This window comes from Limulus polyphemus, unplaced genomic scaffold (genome assembly GCF_000517525.1).
Source record: "Limulus polyphemus unplaced genomic scaffold, Limulus_polyphemus-2.1.2 Scaffold1811, whole genome shotgun sequence".
Lineage (NCBI taxonomy): Eukaryota > Metazoa > Arthropoda > Merostomata > Xiphosura > Limulidae > Limulus > Limulus polyphemus.
The window spans coordinates 70,608-93,385 of NW_013667421.1; the positions used below are offsets into that span (position 1 = coordinate 70,608).

At 33.1% G+C, this 22,778-nt stretch overlaps 1 protein-coding gene across 1 annotated transcript in view; it reads right to left on the bottom strand.

Annotated features, from left to right (window-relative positions):
- LOC106465012 (parathyroid hormone/parathyroid hormone-related peptide receptor-like) overlaps positions 1-22,778 on the bottom strand; it is a gene marked incomplete at its 3' end in the record, with an annotated part of 131,831 nt that overhangs the window by 64,809 nt on the left and 44,244 nt on the right. The window contains 1 exon segment of the mRNA XM_022392836.1: positions 20,662-20,778. Within this exon segment, the coding sequence (XP_022248544.1) occupies positions 20,662-20,743 (82 nt within the window).

Consider the following 22,778-nt stretch of genomic DNA (forward strand, 5'->3'; position numbering starts at 1 on the left):
TATATATATATATATATATATATATATATATATATTTTTATGCAGTTAAATAAAATTCAAGTTTATATATACCACAGCAGAATATATTTTTGAGAAGAATGCGTTAAGAGTATTATAGCTTCGTTTTTCTTTGCCCAATGATAATATTTTCTGGATATGCGTTTCTCTGTTTGGTTAGGACTAAAACTATAGTTATTTTAAGAACAGTAAATTACAGATTTTCAGAGGTGATAAATTTGTTCCAGGACATTATCATCATCTAACTTTAAACGAAATTAATTATTATTTTTTATTTGCTGAATATCACGCAGAGCTACTCGTGGCCTATGTGCACTAGCTGTCCCTAATTGTGAAGCGATAGATTAAAAACAACTAGTCCACCAACGTTTAGACTATTACTCTTGTCGCTTTTATAAACTATTCACGATTTCAAAATGCATATCGCGATGTTTTGTAACTTTTTTTTTCGGTAACTTCAGCTCTACAATCCGACACGCTAACCACTGGGACGCTCTCAGTAATATATATATTTTTAACCTTTCTTAATCTTTAATATTTCACTATGTAACTACTCACAATTCTGTAAACTCTTTTAATAAACACCTGGAACAGGTTGATTTCAATAGGACTAACCAATTACTAGCCCTATCATTTCTTTACCATGTGTGTGTATGTATTACGTCGCTTACACGTGCTAGTAAGCTTTGTCACTTCTCTCTGTTGCATTAATGTGATTACCTAAACCATACAATTTATATTTTAAATTTTAATTAAAAAATACTATTTGTAATGTGACGGTCAATCCCACTATTCGTTGGTAAAAGAGTAGCCCAAGAGTTGGCGGTGGATGGTGATGACTAGCTGCCTTCCCTCTAGTCTTACACTGCTAAATTAGGGACGGCTAGCGCAGATAGCCCTCGTGTAGCTTTGCGCGAAATTCAAACAAACTATTTGTTTAAAAATGTTTATGTACACGCGCAAACATGAGTTTTTTTTTACATTACTTTCTATATTTGGCCTCTGCCGACAACATAGCTAAACAGTAACATGATTGGGAAGCCATTTATCTTTGATGTCTAATTAAAGTTACGCAGTCGACAAATCGGCTTTCATTCATCATTCGCCTTTAATTGGAGATTATATAGAGTGACCTAGCGGTAAGCTTAAAAGCTTATAACGTAGAACAACGATCGTTACGAACAAACTGCAGATAATCCATTGTGTATTTTCTATATGTTTAACCACATCCAATATTCTTACCCACTCAAACATAAATCTTATATCATCAGTTGTTGAACCCATTTCTTTCAACTCTAATTTTATTCTGTTTTTTATCTGTTAATCAAGAACGTTTTTTTTATAATTTAATTATCCTCGTTACGTGATCTAGCGAGAATTTCAAACATACTGTGATGTCTGACAATATCGCATTCGTCATGCACGTGAACACATATACTTGATGTATTATTTATTCGTCATAAAATTTCCATGGTCAGTCATTAATGCATGTTTCTAACCTTCTAGTGGTCGAATCAATACCTAACTTCCCCTCGGTGGACGCAAGAGATAGCCCAATGTGGCTTTGCTATAAGAAAACATATACACAAATACCAACACCTAAAATTACCTCTACCACATTTAAACTCAAATATATCACTTTAGATGTGCATAAGTGTGAAATTATTTCTTTGCCCCTTGCAAGGTAATTATATTCTAATCACTTTAGATGTGTATAAGTATGAGATTCTGTCTTTGCACCTTGACAAATATTGTATTATAGTCACTTTATGTGTGTATAAGTATGAGATTCTATCTTTGTACCTTGACAAATATTGTATTCTAGTCACTTTATGTGTGTATAAGTGTGAAATTCTGTCTTTGTACCTGGATAAAGTATTGTATTCTAGTCATTTTATGTGTGTATAAGTGTGAAATTCTATCTTTGTACCTTGACAAATATTGTATTCTAGTCAATTTATGTGTGTATAAGTGTGAAATTCTGTCTTTGTACCTGGATAAAGTATTGTACTCTAATCACTTTAGATGATTATAATTAGGAGATTCTGTCTTTGCACCTGAAAATAGGTATTGTATTATTTTCTCAGCTTTAAAAACTACTTTTAAATGAACATGCGTATAGGTCCTACGAAATAGTTTAATGAAGCAATTGAATCTTCACATTTAATACGTGTTTACTCCCATACGTTAATATTATAGATATCTTTCTTTTGAGTATTAATTTGTTAATGCTATTAACCTTATCTAATTAGTTATGTACGATATTGTCTATTCTACTATTTGAGACACCATTTTTCTTTAAAAACATTTTAATATTGATTAATTTCTGATGAAAATATACATGTACTTGCTAACTATTATATAAGCACGATGAATCAATATTTCTCAGTATATTTCTTGTATGTGGTAGTTTTGAATATGAGTGTATCTGAAGAAGACAACACAGTATGTTCAAAATTCTCACTAGAGTAAACGACGAAAAAAATTTGTCTTTTAAAGAAAGTTCTTGGTTAAAGAACTAATACTAGAGCTAAAATAGAGGTTTGTTTGTTTGTTGTTAAGCGCAAAGCTACACTATAGGCTATCTGTGCTGTGCCGAACGCGGGTATCGAAACCCGGTTGTTTTAGCGTTATAGGCCTACAGATTTACCGCTAATCCACTGAACGAAAGGAGTTTAACAACAAACAAAACTATTATTCATGATTTAAGAATTATGTTTTAATATGTTTAACCAAGCGAGATATATAAAGTAATTCCTTTCTGAAAGTTTGTTATTAAGTACAAAGCTCCACAATGGACATCGAACCGAGATTTTAGCTTTATAATCCTTCTGACTTATGAGCACTGGGAGCACCTTTCTGAAAGATAATTTGTTTTTGACGTAGTGTTACCACTAAAACAACGCGTTCATATACTTTACTCTACATAAGCCTTCTTTGAAACAAAGAAAATGTAATGTTAGAAACTATATTTACAAATCGAAATGGTGTATTTAAGTGTTTTACACTCACAAAAAAGAAACCTATTATTCTGTGTTCATTATATCTTTACTAAGTCCATTCATTTTTTTATGGTGAAAAGATTAAACATATACGAGTTTTGAAAATTGAATTATTCAACTTTTAAGGATTTTTTAACTGTTAGTTCGTTAAATTAAGAATATAATATATGCGCACTAAAAATGAGTTTTGAATAATTCAGGATTGATAAATCTTCCTAGTTTAATGGTCAAATGCTCTAACAAAATCAAAATTAGTTTGACCAATGATCTTCAATTTAGCGTTCAAAACAATAAGGAATGAAGATGTAGAAGCATTCTTCTCCAGTATTAATACTTTTATTATAAATAATAATCATATGAAAAAAACTCAAGATATCTTAAGTTCCAAGCGTGGTTAAGTTGATATTATGCCCGGATTATCAATCAAACGACTTATAGTTCAAATACAGCTACTACAAAACCGTTCTCCACAATTTGGGGTCGTGTGTACGCTATGTAAGTCACACTTGAATCCAACTATTTGGTCAGAGAAGCGTAGCCAAAGGGTTATTGGTGGGTACTATTGACTAGGTACCTTCCCTCTTGTTTATCAGTTAAAAATTAGGGACAGCTATGCACAGATAGTCCATTATGTATTTTTGCATGAAAATTCTAAATACATCAACTATATCTTAAAATATGTTTGTGATGAAATTTTGTTTCCCTAGGACAGCATTTCCCAAACTATGTTCCGTCCGAGATTGATAGTGGCTCCGGGAGAAAATCATGACTTTAAATGTTAATAAAATATTTAACACTTTTTGTGCGATCATAACTTATTATGAAATAGTTTCTTATGTATTAGAATTAGATAATATTGATTTCTCATTGAAGAAGAATTATAGAAGATGCCATATCTATTCTACATATTATCTTAGTGGAGATGTTTGTACCTAAAATATATTATAAGCATAAAAATGAAAAAATTCATTAATATGTAATTTGATTAAATAAATAAATGAATAATATACAAATCTAGAGGGCTCAGCACGCGCAACATACCCTCTACACCGATATTTCACGTGTCTAGTGTTCCGTAAGCTTTATCTCAGCTGAAAAGTGTTCCGTGGCCAAACAGGTTTGGGAAACGCTGTCCTAAGACAAGTATTTTTAAGACACAATTGTTTAAAATACGAGGTTTTCTTTATAATCATTCTGTATGTAAATGTTGCGTAGTGTTTTATAAGATACGGGTACGGCGTTTGCCACTGATCGTTGTGTTCATGGATGCTTACCTGTTGCAAGACCGCGCTTTGTTTATCACGCCTGGGGTAGACTTGTTGCAGATCTCTTTCTAGATGGTTCTGGGTCCAGAAACTGATCCATATTCATTTTCTTTTACTTTTTGAAATTCTAAATTACCGATCAGAACACATCTTTATGGTTTGAGTGTATGAATATTTTGCGATGGAAATAGTTTTTACATATCCTTCCCACTACCTAAGTAACATCAAATAATGTTCAAAAGTAGTCCATCGTGTGGCTGTCATGTGACTTCTTGATCTGCATATTCAAAATCGTTTTATTAAAACGTAGTCAACCATCTGTATATATTAAAAAGTATCAGCACACTTTGATAACGGAGATGTAATGTTTCGTCGTTGAAGTCCATCTTAATAAGGGTGAGTTTATTTTTAAATTTTTTTCAGAACCGAGATCTGCTGATTCTCCTGTTGTTGTACACGGTATGTAGTCTGGAATGATGTATTATGAGGCTGAAAAAGGGTATAATCCTTCTGCATATTTTGATTCATGCACTTGGAGCAACGTTGTCTAGAATATTAAAATATGACTAGGCAATTATACGTTTCTTAACTATAGCTATTGAATAAAATTCAAATCAGTTAAAATGGCCCCTACCACGACATGACCCACATTTCTTTTCATATTTGAAACTACACAGTATATTCAAAGCGCTTCAAGTATCATCTGACCAGGACATTTCCATCCAGAGCAAACAATGAGTATAGAGATATCACTTCAAGCGATGTGTTTCCATTGTCTTGAATCCCATTTTCGATCCTCAAGGTTCAATGAGGTTCCACGTTTCGCATTCATAGCTATGGTGAATGAGATCCAGCAGCAAGAAGCTCCTTGTGCACAGTAGATGTGCTGGCCTGCATTCTTGAACTTTAATTAAATTCTTTAGTAATGGATATAATGTCAAGGTGCACATTTCATAACACATTCCAAAGAATGCGTGGATCGAGAAGTGAATAATTTTGGGAAGGTCGAGTCAAAATTCCTTGTTAACGATCAGTTATCTTCCGTTTCTTTAAAACATTACTTACATTGGATTGTGGTTTCAGTAGGCAAATTGAAGTGTTTCGAACAATCATATCACTATTCACTGTTCTTCGTAAACTATGTTTCTCATTGTATTTTGACTCCAACTGGCTGTATGTGGTAGCTGCTGACTCTTGTAAACTTTGCGCCGTGGAATGACTTGTAATTCACATGCAAATTCAATGGGAATGTTAAGCCCACTACTTGAGAAGTATATCGTAAAAAGAATTATAGAAGGATAATTGGAATGTATACTTTAACCATAAGAAAGAAAAACATCGTTATAAAATATCGTCCGTCATCTTTTCAGTTATCTGTTAGGGAAATAAGGGATATGATGATCAATCATATAAATCTAAAATTTAAACAATTTATTGTTAAGCCTACGCCGGTAAGTTAACATTTGGTAGACGTGGCCTTAAATATTTGCATTTAATATAAACTTAATGATCTACATTCTCAAAGCATAAAAATTGTTTGCCATTTGTTTATTTAAAAAACAATAGCCAGGAAGAATTTTTCGACCATAAACCTTCTTCAGGTGCTAGCTGTACAGAAGATAAAAATGAATTAAAAAATTAAGTAAATAAATAAAATATTTTTATATTTTGAGAGCTTAGATTATCAAATCTCTATTACCTGGAGAAATTCACTCTCAGAAAGACATTACTTAAGTTAAATCTTTACAGTTTTGATATTACGCTTTAAAACCAAAAACAACCTGGCACTGATGCTGTTTGTTTACAGTTACAGTTCTGATAATGTCCAGAGGTATCTTCGATCACTTCGCTGGAAGAGCAGTTTCTGGGAAATCTTTAATATTTGGACAGGATGTGACTTGTTTCGCATGAGAATACTCAACAGTATTGAAGTTCAGTGAGTTTACAGATCACTACATTATGTCAACTCCATTCTTTAAGGAATGTGTCAACCAGTTCAGTATATTAAGTATATTAGGACAGACGTTCTTATCTATTAGTCTTAAGACAGGACCAATTTCACCAGCATACGTTATTAATTACACCATTCCACGCGATGATTATAAATATAGAAAAATATCAGTTATGATATAAGCAGCAATTTATTTGCTGAACTGACTTGATTAATTTAATGCTTCAGCTGAACAAGCTCTCTTTTATACGAAGGCTTTATTTTCCATTGGTCTTTGTTAAGATTATAAAATAACTTGAACGGACAACTTCGTATAAAAGAGCTCATTCATAAGCTGCGACCGCACATGAAACCAAATAAGTTCAACATACAAATTGCTACTTCTAATAACATTCCACGGGATGTAAAGTTCGCTACATCCACTAATTCATATTTCTACCTATCTCAGGTTTCAAATTCTCTTTAAATAAGTACATATATATATATATATTTATCCGGTAGCCAGGTACAAGAAATATTTCTCCACACGTCTTTGGTCCACAGAATATGTTCTTGGCACCTTTTCAGGTTTTCTGTTTCTTGCTATGTGCAGAATGCACCTCACTGGGTGCTTGGCATAACTTCTTTACATTGACATAACATCCTGTACTGGAAGCAAACATCTGATTCAGTGGAGTTCTCCGGTAAGATAGCGGTAAGTCATTGGATTTACAACGCTAAATTCAGGGGTTCGATTCTCCTCGGCGGACACAGCAGATAGCCCGATGTGGCTTTGTTATAACAAAACACACAAACACACACTGATACAGTGGTTCCTTTCTAAGCGTCTATACACTGACATCACATCCTGTAGTGGAGGCAAACATCTAATTCAGTGGTTCCTTTCTTAGCGTCTATACACTGACATGACATCTTGTAGTAGAGGCAAACATCTAATTCAGTGGTTCCTTTCTAAGCGTCTATACACTGACATCACATCCTGTAGTGGAGGCAAACATCTAATTCAGTGGTTCCTTTCTAAGCGTCGATACACTGACATCACATCCTGTAGTGGAGGCAAACATCTAATTGAGTGGTTCTTTTCTAAGCATCTATACATTGACATCACATCCCGTAGTGGAGGCAAACATCTAATTCAGTGGTTCCTTTCTAAGCATCCATACACTGACATCACATCCTGTAGTGGATGTGATTCGGCGGTTCTTTGCGAGCTAGAATTAGCAGATAGTGGTCGTCTGTCTGTATTGTGGATGATGGCCTGGTATGTCCTTGTCTTTGAGGAACTGTACGATTGACTTTTTGTTGTTGTTGTTATTGTTTTGTTTCTAATCTAACCCAACCTAAACTAACATAGCCTTTTTTTAAGCGACTCCACTTTCTACTAAAGAATGTATGCCAACTTGCAACAGCCAGCTTTCATTGGTAGGTAGGCTTACGTTTGTTTAATGGCACTCCAAATGATTGAAATACCCATATACCCTCTTTGGGGTCTAGACATGGTTCACGGGCAATTTTGAAAACGGCAAACTTTGTGATTCATTTCAAGGAAATAAATTAAACAAGATCGTGTGAGGTCACTATATACAGCATATGCTAACTGATCAATCATTTTCATTTCATTTCAATCACTAATTACCAGATGCCTGACGCACTCGTGGAATAGCGTATAGTTTACGGACTTACAATGCTAAAATCCGAGGCTGGATTCCCGCGGTGAACACAACAGATAGATTAATGTGGCTTTGCTCTAAATCAAACAGACAAACAAAACCAGATGCCTAATTTACAAAACAATGAACTGAGAAGGCGGCTGACAGTGATTAATACGTTGTTATAGCTATAACATTACGAATTCCAGTTTACCGTTAGTTTTCTTGCTCAGTGAAGACTAATACATATGGATGTCTAAGACAGACTGATAATTAAAATGACATGATCTGTACTTTAAGGAGTGGTCTCAACAGTAACATGTATTGCTAGTTTAAATTCAACTCCCACGGGCGTCATAAGTAGTGCTAAAACTCTTCTAAATACAGACATATCTATTTATAAGGTAAATCTTACTGTCAGTATGAGATGCACTGCTAGTACTCCTTCCCTCAGTAAAATAAGTTCTGCTCTCAACAGTGTTTTGTTTTATATAGCGCTAATACCTCTTCCCTCAGTAAAATAGGTTTTGCTCTCAACAGTATTATATGTAATGCTAATATTCCTCCCATCAATAAAATAAGTTCTGCTCTCAACAGTATCATATTTTGTGCTAATTCTCCTCTCAGTAACATAAGCACTGCTCTCAACAGTATCATATTTTGTGCTAATTCTCCTCTCAGTAACATAAGCACTGCTCTCAACAGTATCACATAAACTCCTAATAATCCTACTCTCAGTAGAATAAATTCTAGTATCAACAGTGCTGTATGTACTGCCAATACGTCTCCTCTCAGAGAAATAAGTTCTGCTCTGAACAGTACATTGTGTATGTATTATTGAAACAAGAACATTGTATTCTTAGTAATTGTGCTCGGAAATATTTAGTGTGTGTGTGTTTGTGCATTATATCTATCTTTCCATACTATACATATAACTGATATCCAGTCTAATACTACAATCGATCCCTTGATAATAATATCAATGACAGAGTAGTTTACAAGCAATGACTTTAAACTATACATTTAAGCTATACAGAGACGAATATTTCACTGAAATTGTTTTGGTGTGAAAGCAAAACCGAATATTTTCTCTGGAGACCTTGGTCTTTGAATAATCGCTTAATTTGAACATACATTAACGTATTTAATTACAACACTAGTTTTAAAGTCATGAATGCACATTATATTTAATACAGAATTATTATACGATAGTAAATAGGGAAGTAAAATTAAATAGTTCAACAAACAACTACAGATGTTGAAGTGATATTGATATTTAATTCAGTTATACAAAATTCAGTCTCTCACAATTACTGTAGAATTGTAGCTTATCACTGCTTATGCCTAACGTGGATCAATCCAAGCAACATCATTCCCATTTCATCAGTAAAGAAACAGCCGAAACAATTTGGTTCGAATGTGGCTTTTGGTGAGCTATTAGAAAACTATCGCCAGTCTGAGATGTGGCTAAGTTTGAGCTCTACCTCTAATCCTAAAATGGCTGAAGTTGAAATCCGTGTTATCGTTGAGTCTACACGAGAATGTTTTAGGAAAGCTACCACTCTATCAAGTTTACGACCTAAATATTCCAAGAAAGTGTATAAAAAAGCAAGCATTCGTTGGCTGTTTGTGAATTTACTTGTACTCACTGTGACATGAAATATATAAAATCCATCTTTCGGTGTCTCTCTATATGTATAAAAGAACACTTCCCGTTAGAAATTGGGTACACTTAGCCATTGTAAATCAACAATCAGCCTGCAACATCAATATGAAATCCAGTCATATTAGTTTGTAGGCACAGCTCAAAACAAACAAGATCACAGGGCACTTGAAAGTTTCAAGTAATTCACCAAAAGTCAGTTTTGAGCCAAGCTATTGTATTACTAGTACAACATGTGACATCCCTGTCATATAGAAGTAATATGCGAAATGCATGTGCTATAAGGAGTTTCTCTTCTGAACGTGCACTCTGTCCTTAAATTTGTGATTCTAATTCTGAATCAAATTAAATATTTTAATTTTGTAAATTTGAAAATAAATGAGTTATATTATTCTGTGTGACTGACAATAATCAAATATAAAATTCATTGAAAACGCTTAAATAAAACTGTAATAATATGTTTTTTAGTACAATGCTACACACTGGGCTACATCCGTTCTATCTACCGCGAGGAATCAAACTTTGGATTTTCGTGTTGTAAGTTCATAAACTTATCACTGCCTCATTGGGGATATATAATAAAATGATGGAGAAAAAACCTCTTTCATAAGAAAATTTGTCTGACTCACTATTGTAGTTTGCACTTTTTAGGTTAAGATCTTTATTAAATAAACTTTAAAGTATATTTTTTGTTCAGAAATGTATAATATATAATACCTTAGATGTCTCTCTATCTATATATATATAGAAATCTACGGATACTTCTGTTATCAGAATAATAGTTCTGAGGTTATTTTGTGAAGATTTATGATGTTTATTGCTGAATAAGACCTACATGATTGATTATTCGTTAAATATATATATATATAATTAGTCTTAGGTTTTGTAAATATATTTTAGCTCTCTCTGCATTCCGAGATCGTTCAGTAAATATTTCATTTTAGCAACTTTTCACTGCACTCCCGGAGGCTCAGCCATAATTCTGAAGGTTCATAACACTAAAAATTGGGTTTCGACACCAGCAGTGGACAGGCCATATACTAGTTCTTTGTGTAGCTTTGAGCGTAACGAAAACAAACAATCATTTTTACAAGAAATTCGCTACCTCATGAATATTGATAATAGACAAGAGCATACGAAAAGATAAAACTAAAATAATCAATGCGTGCAAATAATTTTAAAGCAGCTAGTGAAATCTCTTTCATAAGAAAAGTTGCATGAAATACTACAGTAGTTTGGGTTTCTCAGTCTTAAGATTTTTTTGGAAATATATTTCAAAGTGTACCTTTAGTTCAAAAATGTATAATACTTGATGTTTTTTTTGGACTTGGGGAAACGTAAGATTTATTTAAGAAATTCAAATTTTCTGTTCTCTTCGTATTTTCTAACATCCACAGGAAGTGATTCTAAATTGTATTGTTTTTCATCCATATTTCATTTGGAGTCAAGCAAACCTAAAAACCTGTACCTAATGTTTGCACAGTTTGATTTAAGATGAAATAAACTCATCGTTAAAACTATCTTTCAGAGAAATAATATGGACAATTCCTAATAAACAAAAATGTATGTGACTCAAGACTAAGTTGTACAGAAAGTTTATCAACGAAAGTGAAAAACACAGTAAAAGAAGCATTTGCTATACACGATATTGTGTTCTTTTATCATTATTATCAACGAAAGTGAAAACCACAGTAAAAGAAGCATTTGTTATACACGATATTGTGTTATTTTATCATTATTATCAACGAAATGAAAAAAACACAGTAAACGAAGCATTTGCCATACACGATATTGTGTTCTTTTATCATTATTATCAACGAAAGTGAAAAACACAGTAAAAGAAGCATTTTCTATACACGATATTGTGTTATTTTATCATTATTATCAACGAAAGTGAAAAATACAGTAAAAGAAGCATTTGCTATACACGATATTGTGTTCTTTTATCATTATTATCAACGAAAGTGAAAAACCACAGTAAACGAAACATTTGCTACACACGATATTGTGTTCTTTTATCATTATTATCAACGAGAGTGAAAAAACCACAGTAAACGAAACATTTGCCATACACGATATTGTGTTCTTTTATCATTATTATCAACGAAAGTGAAAAACCACAGTAAACGAAACATTTGCTATACACGATTTTGTGTTCTTTTATCATTATTATCAACGAAAGTAAAAAACCACAGTAAACGAAACATTTGCTATATACGATTTTGTGTTCTTTTATCATTATCATCAACAAAAGTAATGGCTTTTATATAAAGCCATCAAAGTTATTTCTAAGACAGGAACTAACTGTTGAACAAGATACACTTAAAACACTAGCATTCAAACCAAAGAAGACACCCACATCTTGTTATCTAACTGGTAAAACATTGAACAACCTTAACAAAGTCTGTTTTTACGAGCATGTAAGCTCAAAAGGAATTCTTTATAATCTTTCCATCTACTCAAATTGAAACATTCTATCAGAAAACACTGAAAAAGTTGTTTTAACAAACATTTAGAGTGGTCTTCTAATAAGGTATTTTATATATTTATGAGCTGCTACTAAAAGTCAATAAACGCAAGGATAAAAAAAAAGAATTTAGAAATAGCTTATTATGATTTTTACGTTGTTTTAAAAACTACTAAGGACTCATTGCACACTGAAAATAAAAAGTGAAGCCTCATTATAACAAATTGCCATCATAGCACACTTAATAAATGCGAGAGCGAGAAGCGGATGAATATTCGAGGAAGTTTTGACGTTTTTCTAAGATGGTCTATTTATTGGTTTTCTAACCAGAAAGAGACTGAATAATTCTCTCGTTTGTATTCTTACAGTGGCTTTACGCCATCAATTTCTTTCTTTCTAATTTGGATGTCTGAATGGTGCTTAGTGGTTAGCATGCATGGCTGTGAATTTGAGGGTCCATGGTTCACGTCCCTTTACTGTGGATACTTTAAAAGAATGACGGTAATACTCCGCCATTCGATTAAAGTAGCTCAAATTTGGTTGTAGGTGCTGTTGCGTAGCTATTTTCCTGTAGTCTCTAAGTTAACAAATTAGAGGCGGTTAGCGCAGAGAGCCCCTGTGTAACTTTGCGCGAATTTCCGACACAAATAAATAAGCTTTATTTTAAAACAGTGCCAACATAGCACCAACTGTGTAGTTACTATAGTGGGTGCTAATCTAAGCTGTCTCGACCATCTAATGGACGAATTGGATTTTGGTGGGCTAAATTTGATAATTTAAGTCTATCTGTCCGATTGTCGTTTGAAGTAAGTCTGATTGTAATTGGTTCAACTATTAGTGGCAACGCCGCTTTATATTTTAATATACCCTAGCTTGAAATTTAAAAGACACTTAAATGAAACTCGTTCTTCTTAACCTTTGTTAAGATAGCTTAGAGTGCGTTATTTCTTTAAGTTCTGCATGTTAGAGTGCATTATTTCTTCAAGTTCTGCGTGTTAGAGTGCGTTATTTCTTCAAGTTCTGCGTGTTAGAGTGCGTTATTTCTTCAAGTTCTGCGTGTTAGAGTGCGTTATTTCTTCAAGTTCTACGTGCATTTTTTAGCGTTTTTAGTGTCAGTTCAGTTTCTTGAAAGAAAATTCAGTTTTTCTATTCTGGTGTCTTTTGTGTTCCGTATGTAAATCATTTTCCATTATTTAATTCAAACTTACTCTGTATGAAGCCCCGTTTTGTTCTATTATCCAGCCAGTTTCATTGTCTGTGTTTATAGAGCATAAAGTGCTCAGCCTTAGTCTTCACCATACATATCCTCGACTCTCCTGCATTGCAGATATATAGATATACTTGTATATCTGTGTATCTTCTGGGTGGCTAGACTTTGACGCTGGATTTATAGTTAAAAGATGTCCATTTTCAGCTGCCTGTATAGGTAAATTATAGCAGGATGTTTCTATGTTCTTTGTACCAGTATAAGAAGGATCTCTTCGTTTCCACTCACTACTTTATAGAAACTTTTAACTACTATAGAAGAGTAGTAAATGTTTTCTTTAACAACTGAATAAATCTCTATGCTGTTATTACAAGAAGCAACAAACTGTTGCAGTTACACAAACTCCACTCGATAAAGAAAAGTTAAAAGCATACGTGCATTGAAAAGTGCTTTGAACATAAAGCTCAGATAATATGGTTAAGAGGTTTTTATTTGTATATGCATGAAATCATGTTTCATTTAGTAATAGAAAACGATATTGGAAAAACGATGACATTATTAGATATTTTATCGATAAATTAGAACTGTTACTTGATAAAACTATTGTTGAGATTAATAATCATCTGGAAAACATTTTACTACATCTTCCGCAACAGCTAGAGTGAACTATCTTTCAGAATCAATTCATTCCTAAGCATCAAATAAAATCTTACTTTGAGAGTTCCGTCTAATTTAACACTTCACAATCAGAGAGAGGGAGGAATCGTAGAGATGTTGTATTTTAGAGCTTTCTTTAAAATAATTTTGAAACAATTTTAACGACCAAAACAAGTCTTCACAAACTGCTAAGCTCAGCGATTGACGTCGTAAACTGTTTGATAGCCTGCAAATGAGTTGCACACAGATGTTAAAGTATTAAAATTAGGCAGAACTTCACATAAAAATTGTGTTTAAAAAGATTAAGTTTGAACTTTTATGTATAGTTGAAGACATAAATTTCTAAATAAACGTGATTCTTTAAATACGCCTCATACATTTCTTATGCATTTACTGATTTAAATTTCAGATAGTTTCTGAAGTATAAGTTAAGCATAAAGTTTATGTCAAAGTTATCCCACCGGGGAACGGTAAAAACTTAATCCAGTAGATTTCAATCTGGTGTACACAATCTTGATTGCACTGTTTTTAGTTATATAACAATTATTTATTGTTGTCTAGTGTTATTTCAATAGTTTCTAACCTACGTTTAGTCGAAGCAATAAGAGATCAGTAAGAACAATTTATTTTCACGCATACACAAAGACTAAAAAATAAAAATTACAAATGTAATTTTAAAGAAATTTTAAACGTAGGCACCCATTTCCCAGTGGTTCAGTGTTAAGTCTAAAGGCTTATAACGTTAAATACCGGGTTTCAATGTCAATAGTAGGCACAGCAAAATTTGCCCATTATGTATTTTTGGGCTTAACAACAAATAAACAAAGAAAATCAGACGTAAGTACGATGAAGTGAAAATAAAGATTGAGAAAGTAATACTTCACGTGTATATTAAGGTTATCTGCCAGAAATAAGTGTACTTAATACAACAAAATTAATTTCCATAAGTACTGCTAGCTGGTCTACGTATTTTACTTAGAAAATGAGTGAATGATCTTTGGTCAGTTAGTTATAATGAGTGTTGCAACAGGAAAAAAGAAAGTTAATGAGTACGATGCAAGGTGTGAACCACGTCGGCAGCAAATGCTATGCTAATAAGTCTATAATTTGAAAGCTAAGTCTCTCTTTGTATATATATATATATATACCGGCATTTATTAGATTTATTCAGAGTTTTTGGAAAGCCAACCGTATTTGAGAAAATCTTACGCAGTATCATAACTTGTCCAATGTATTCTTTCTTTTCATGCTCATCATCATACTTTCACTCTTATTTGTGGCAAAAATTAATAAAATGAATCACTATATTCGAGGAATCTCTCTTGGTGCACTGGTGTACATTTGTTTAAGACTGAGATGTTGTTGTAAATTCAATAAATGAATAAATAATCTTCGTAAATACAAATATGAAAGGAACGCACATGACTTGAAGCTTTTGAGACCACCAAGTCTTTGAGGGAAAGATGTGCAGTCATACTAAATTGAAAACGTATGAATGCTTGAATACTTCAGGATTAAAATACCAAAACTATATACATATATAAGTCAAAAGTTCTAATACTATAAATTAAATCAGCTGTATATAGGCAATCAAATCAGCATTGTACATCAACGATGAAGTTAATACAAACCAAAGCCAATCAGCACTATACACTAACGATGAAGTTAATACAAACCAAAGCCAATCAGCACTATACACCAACGATGACGTTAATACAAACCAAAGCCAAGAACTACATTATGAAATCTGATAAAAAACGAAGAAACTTTGACCATTATCATTCCTTCTCATTACCATTAACTCACAACGGAAAATGTCTGTGGTAATAGCTCTCCAAAAGCACTGGGGATATTTTATCTATCAGACATGATCCAAACACAAGTATCGAACTAAGTAGATGCTATAGAGAATCACAACTGGATTCAAACAGCAAAAGGCAGAAGGATTTGAGACGTTGTGGTTTAAGCACTCAACTCTTAACCCTTAATTTCATTCTCAATAGTAGCTATCTAGTTGTACATCTGTGTTTGGACCATGTCTGAAAGATGGAATATTCCCAACGCTTTTGGGAGATATGACCACAGACATCTTCCGTTATGAGTTAATGGTAATAAAAAGGCCTGAGGATTAATAGTAGACAAGTTTCTTTGTTTTTTTTCAAGTCTCGTAGTGAAGGTCTTGGCTTTGATTTGTATATATATATTTAAACGCCACGGTCGCTTGCTACAATCATGTATGTGTACTTAAAATGTTCATATTGATCTCAATTCACATTCTTTATCGAGAAGTCAATCATGTTGGATGCCATAGTATATACAGTGTTATTCACGATTCTTATTAGTAAATAAATATGTCTGTATATTATGTAGCAACTGATTTAAGAGTTATCAGTTCACAAAATATCAGCTACGTAGGAGAAGAAAATAGTACCATCTATTGTTATGTTTACGAATACCAGTAACTTAAGTGATTTCAACACTAACAGTTCAAATATAAAGTATGCTAAAAAGTTGAGCAGTGGCATTATAAGGCAATAATGAATGACATAAAATTATATTTTAAAAATCAGAAATTTGATATGCAGTATGTTTGAAAACATTTTTTTAAGGATTTTGTTTATTAGGGTTTTAACGAAGATTTCTTAATCACATGTTTATAATCCTATTATAGAAGCGCCTTATTATGTTAAACATTTTTGGATTTTATTAAATATAGAGAGATTGGGAAAGTTAAGATACAATTTGAGACACCAATTTGATATAAACCTTTCTAGGGTTAGAGATTTCATTTTTACTTCATTTGTTTGTTTGAGAGCAAAGCCACATTGGGCTATCTGCTGTGTCTCCCGCTGGGAATCGAACCCCGGATTTTAGTATTGTAAGTCCACCGAAAAGTGATCACTTTTGGGAAGGGTAAAAGTTCTTTCTGATGTAAGATATTTATATACTCAGATTATAAAGATGTGTTCGATGATTTCAGATTTCAAAAACAGGAATATTCCTTTTACTTAATGGCACTTGAAAAAAGGAATATGGATTAACTTGGGAACCCAAGACCATCCAGTAAGAGACCTGCAGCAAGTCGTACCCCAGCCGTGGTAAGGAAAGTACAGCGTTTTGTAACAAATAAGAATCCACGAACAGAAAGACCAGTGGCAAAATCCGTAAACTTGCTCCAGGGAACTGTGTACAACGCAATCAAGAAATATTTCCGTCTGCAAAGAAACGACACAAGTCACGAGTACACAAGTAGCTTCCATGACATATCCATTCAACTTTCGCATACCTCAAATAGCTGGAAAATCAAATAGGTATTCATGCTGTTGTATACAAAGATATATGGGTCAAATCAGCGTTCGTAACTACTATGGATTTCTGTGCAATCAAAATGTTGAAACGAGCACTTGGAAACCATCGTCTTCCTACACTAGATAGATTATAGAAAGCAGCAGAGAGGATTCATGTGCTTTGGAGATGGAAACCATAAGGCAGAGCCTTTTTTATTCAGAGCTATTATGCATGTTTGTAAGATCGAGTATGGCTAGAACTGGCGATACCGACTGTTAAGACGTGGTTATGCTCCAAAATCGTTTTAATATAACGTGCTGAACCTCTGTATTTTATAAAGGTACATGTAATTTATCGATTAATCGAACAAGGTCGTTTGCGATACAAACAAGGTCGTCACACTATAGAGATGTGTCTATTTGCATTATATATATCTATCTCAACAAATTGAATAAGCTTTGAATTAATAACGGTAATGTCGGCATGGAGTCTCAAATGTTTTAAATATTAAGCACAATTATAATGATTTCATACAATAAACAAAGTAAGACAAACAAAGCTGACCTAAACAGTTTTATCTAATCACGTAAAAACATTAAAAAAATCCATACATAGTGTTTTACATTAGTGTCTTTGTACTTCAGTTCAGTCCCGGATGACCAATATAAAAGGAACTTTATTAGTGATTTGCCAAACGTGCCGAACTAAACCACGATGAAACCGTGTTCAAGAATAGCAGATAAATCAGTTTAATGCTTTAGTTTGCTTAGAAACTGGTGAAATTTGGTTGCAGAAGAAAAGACGTTCTTCAGCATATGAAGCAATTTCGACATTAAACGAAACTTCGCGAAATCTACATGGGTTGACACCCAATTAGCGAAGAGACAGTAATTTATGAAGTGAACGCAAGTATTTCCTCTCAGCGCCTTTAAAGTTGGAGTAAACTCGAACCTTTTCTCTTTATTTATCTGATCGAGCTCTGATTCCAGTTAAAATACATCTTAATAAAGACAATCTTTCGAAACGCCCTTCACATTGAATCTACAATAAATCTAAGCTATCGTCACAGAAACTACGCAGGAACGTAATTTTGACATTTAGTAATTATGAAGTCTAAAAGGCACAGCAAAATTCGTGCAAGCTGGAGATATGAAGCTAATCTTAAGACAGAGTTCAGACAACGTATGAAATAGTGTTCGTTCTTATCAACCCAAAACAGTTTTCTTAATGTCCAAAAAGATGAACAAAATGGCTCCATTTAAGCTTTTTTTTTTATGCAGAGAAGAACCGGATGGAAGGATATATCATAAAAATACGTAGAAATCGAGAAGAAATAACCAAGCATATTCAGCAGGACTAAGGTATAAAAACAGTTTTTTCTCATTTCGAAGAAAACCAATCTTACCTGGTAAGTACAGCAAATAGTAATATAAACATTTCTCAATCTAAGGAATCGAGCTTTAAGGGGATTATTAGATAAAACTGATTTCGCTCTTTAAACTTTCAATTACTTGAGAGGCTTTCAAGACAACAAACGCATAACAACTCCAAATTAGTTAGAGCGTCAACATTTAAGCTGTTTTTTTTACAGTTGAGCACTTATTATATGAGTCAGACTATGCCAGGAAAATGTACAAATGTGTGACGTGTATTTAAAATACCAGTGACATAACCAGTTTGAGACTCAATAGATCCGATGAAAGTCGAAGTTATTTTTAACATATGTTTGTTGTTAAGTTATGTTTCGCACTTTTCTGGGTGGAATGGACATTATTCATAGTATTCTAACTCTAAGAAACAGCCAGAAGTAACTGATGGGAAGATAACATTATTATCTATAATCTACATGAATTTATATATGAATTTTCTATCTTTAATATACGAAACAAATAACAGAAACACAACCAGTACTTCACCGACTGATGTCAACAGGTTCCTCTAGTTAGTTTCTTACCCTAAGTGTTATATTAGAATTACACAGCAGACTTCTGCCTGAATTCTTTATACATCAAAACTGAAGTATATACAGTAAACAAAGCAACCTTTCATATTTTAAATTTTTAACAAGGAAACTATTTACAAAGAATGAGTTCCACATAATTTTTTTTTCTTAGAATCAGTATATACTTCGAGGTTCAAACTTTAAACACGAAGTCTATGAAACCTGTTTTAGTCGCAAAACGTACAGAAAAGTGAGCTATTGTAGAACAAATGGAGCTGTTCAATTTTGTTTTAAATTCTGCAGTCGTCATGAATAAAATTTGATAAAATTTGAAAGCAAGCAATAGAAAGTTAGTTTTAACTTCTTGTTTATAGAAAGAACCAATTCAAAAAGTCTACATATTTCTTTCTGGAAGCTTTTGTGAGACCGAATGGAATTGAAGAGAAGAAGAAAAAACTCCAAAGAAGACTTTTAATCTGTTACAGTAATGCTCGTAATTTTTATGGATTATTTTCATCATATTTTTCTAGTTGATATGCATATAACCTAATCATAAGCTTGCAGGGCTGCGGTTTAATAGGTCCAAGGTTTCAGACGTGACGTATCTTTGAGCAATCTTGGCAATTTATGCTGTGACAGTGTTATAAAAGTGGCAAGAGTAGCCGCGTAGGCAATGAGTATCATTGATTTGTCAACCTTCTTCAGGTCAGAAGTAATAAATTAGAAAAGACTAGGACATTCAGGCTGAAAATACCAAACGTTTTGGGGTAAGTCAACTTTTTTTCCAATAAAAATATATAAAGTGAGTCAAAGAGGCATGTGTGATCAATAAACAATACCAATTTACTTATGGGCTCAAAATCTCTGCAATAATAGCCACTTCACGAACTAAACTCACAATTTTTGGATTAATAACTTTTTCTCTTTAGACGTTATGTTTTTATAGGAATATTGCAACATAAAATTTGTCATTTAAAACAGAGCTTACCTATGAACAAACATAAATATAAAACACCATTCAATCATTATTATTAGTCATTACAAGTAGGTGACACATGTTACTTTATTCACGGTTCCTTACCTCATTTGCATAAAACTTAGTTGTTGAATCTAAAGAAATTCTTGGGTATATGTTTTTGAGATATGATTCAAATAACAACCAGTTACTGTTCGTACTTTACGATTACCGTTTGACAGCATACATGCACTTAAGGAACAATGATGATGAGTTGTTTAGAGGTTTTGCAATAATTATATTTGTTTTAGGTGAGAAAAGTCGTTCTTCGATATGTCTGTTAAACTTAGCCAGTGTGTTGCAATTATTTTATTCTGAAGGTTTATAACCTAAAACCCAGGCTTCGATACTTGTGGTGGGCACAGCACAGATAGCCCATTGTGAAGCTTTGTAATTAACAACAAACAAACAAACGAAAATTGATTCTTTTGTGACACCTGAGAAAAATGTTCTTTCATTATGAAAATTACAATAATTTCAAAGAACTTGAATAAACGCACCAATGACTCACAAACATTAATTATTAAGTCAACACACCTCCATCAGGGGGCGCTGTTTTTTCTCTTTTGTCTTCACACTTTGCCTTTAAGCTGCTCAAAAGTTCCAGTAGATCATCCATAAGAATCCGATGACTAGATGAAAAATCACTTGGAACTGTAAATAGAAAGTAAATTAAAGTTAATTTTTTATGAGGTTACACCATTCTATTTAGATAATACATAAAAAGGTGCTTACAACTATGTAAGAAAACGGGCAATTACAACAATTCAATGGCAACAAACAACGTAAAAAGTATAGTAGGTGGTAACAAGCAATTTTCTAATATTATTTATTTGCAACTATCAATAACTTATGTGATGTATTACAAACTTAAATCACGAAAAGACAGTAACAGTTACGAACTAACGGTTTGTGGCGAATGAAGGGCACATGCATGTAGTTCTTTTGCCATGTTAAGTGTAATCACTTATAACATTATTAACAAACATGGCGACAGAGAAACCTATGTGCGTCCTGTGGATAACATAGATGAAATCGCCCATTCTTTTGCAAAGACAATATCGTAAGATGTATGGAAAAGATTCAACAGTTAAGAATTATGTCAAAAAAATGGTACTGACAGTTGGAAGAGTGCTACACAAGAAAGGTGTTGCGATAAGCACACTCTCCAGATATCACTTCTCTGGACTTTTTCTCTAGATTTATGTGAAGAACATTGTCTACAGGACAAAGGTGACTGCTTTGGGGACACTACGTGAACGGATCACCGATAAAATAGCAACTGTGATGCCCGATATGCTGACCAACACACAGATAAATATTGAGGGCCACAAACGGAGCACATGTAGAGGCGTACTGATGGCAAATGATGTATGGCAAAAACTGCATACATGTGCCCTTCACTCACCACAACCACTAAGTACGCAAATGCTACGGTTTTGGTGTAGTTAAAGTTTGAAATACGTCACAAAATTTTCGAACACCACGAATATTTTAAAACTTCCCAAAGCAGCTGAGTCCTCAGTGAACCCATGGGTAGAAACCCATTGAAACCGATATATAAGTATATGGAAGATTGCGAGGTCATAAAAGACTCGTTTAATGCTCAGCAAACACAATGAAAATTTTAGTGTATCATAAATCATGAAAAGCTTAAGAAAAGTGACCATGGTTGTTTATCAAATAGACAGGCATAAATTTAAGTATTGTGGAAAATATCTGCATTTTACTTTAGCCAACCAGGATCACCTTACGCATACTAAAGGTGTCTAACACTTTCTCATTAAAGATAAATATATTATCACTGAGTGAAATTGAAACACTTCTTTAATTCAATTTTAATGTATCACTTGGTGAATATGTAAGTCACTTTTGTAGTGCAGTTTTCATGTAGCACTTAGTGAATTTATCAGACATTTTATAATACAAATTGTTTTTTGTTTATATAGCATTTCATTAATTATCCCAACGCATTAATATAAAGTATCCGTTAATTTATTAGAAACATTTGTACTGTAGGTAGGAAAAACTGTTTATATTTAGTATAAGAATAACCAAATCAATAATATGGAACACAATTTTAACCAGTTTCTGATTGCGTACTTTAAGCTATAAGTAACAAGACCAAAAGGTTCTAACGTATTTAAAGTGGTTGTCTGTTATTCCTTTGTTACTTCAGCAAAATCATTTTACTGAAAGACTAGAAACGAGATCTAAGATTGTGTGTGTTTTCAAACACATTACTCAAGATAAATACACTTGTTTCAACTTATAAAGCATCGTAAATTGAATAAGTTTTGTGCTGCCCTTAACACAAAGAACAAATGGTTGTGTTTTTTGTCTGGGGGTAATACTATTAATTAGAAACAACAACACAAACAATGGATTTATACTTCATTTCAGCCACAGGTGAATGAATAATGTACAATACGTGCTCATCCGTTGGAGTGGGATGTAATGCACTAGTGTTTATTTAACCACTACGAACGATTTTAGAAGCAAAGGGTGAAATGCTCCCTTAACATAAGGCAACATATTTCTAGATTTTTCGAATTCACATGTAATCCTCTTGATTTCCGTGTTTGTTGCATAATTTCGATTCGAATCGTACATCTTTATGCCGAAATCCATATTTTTATGTTTGTTTTTTTGTT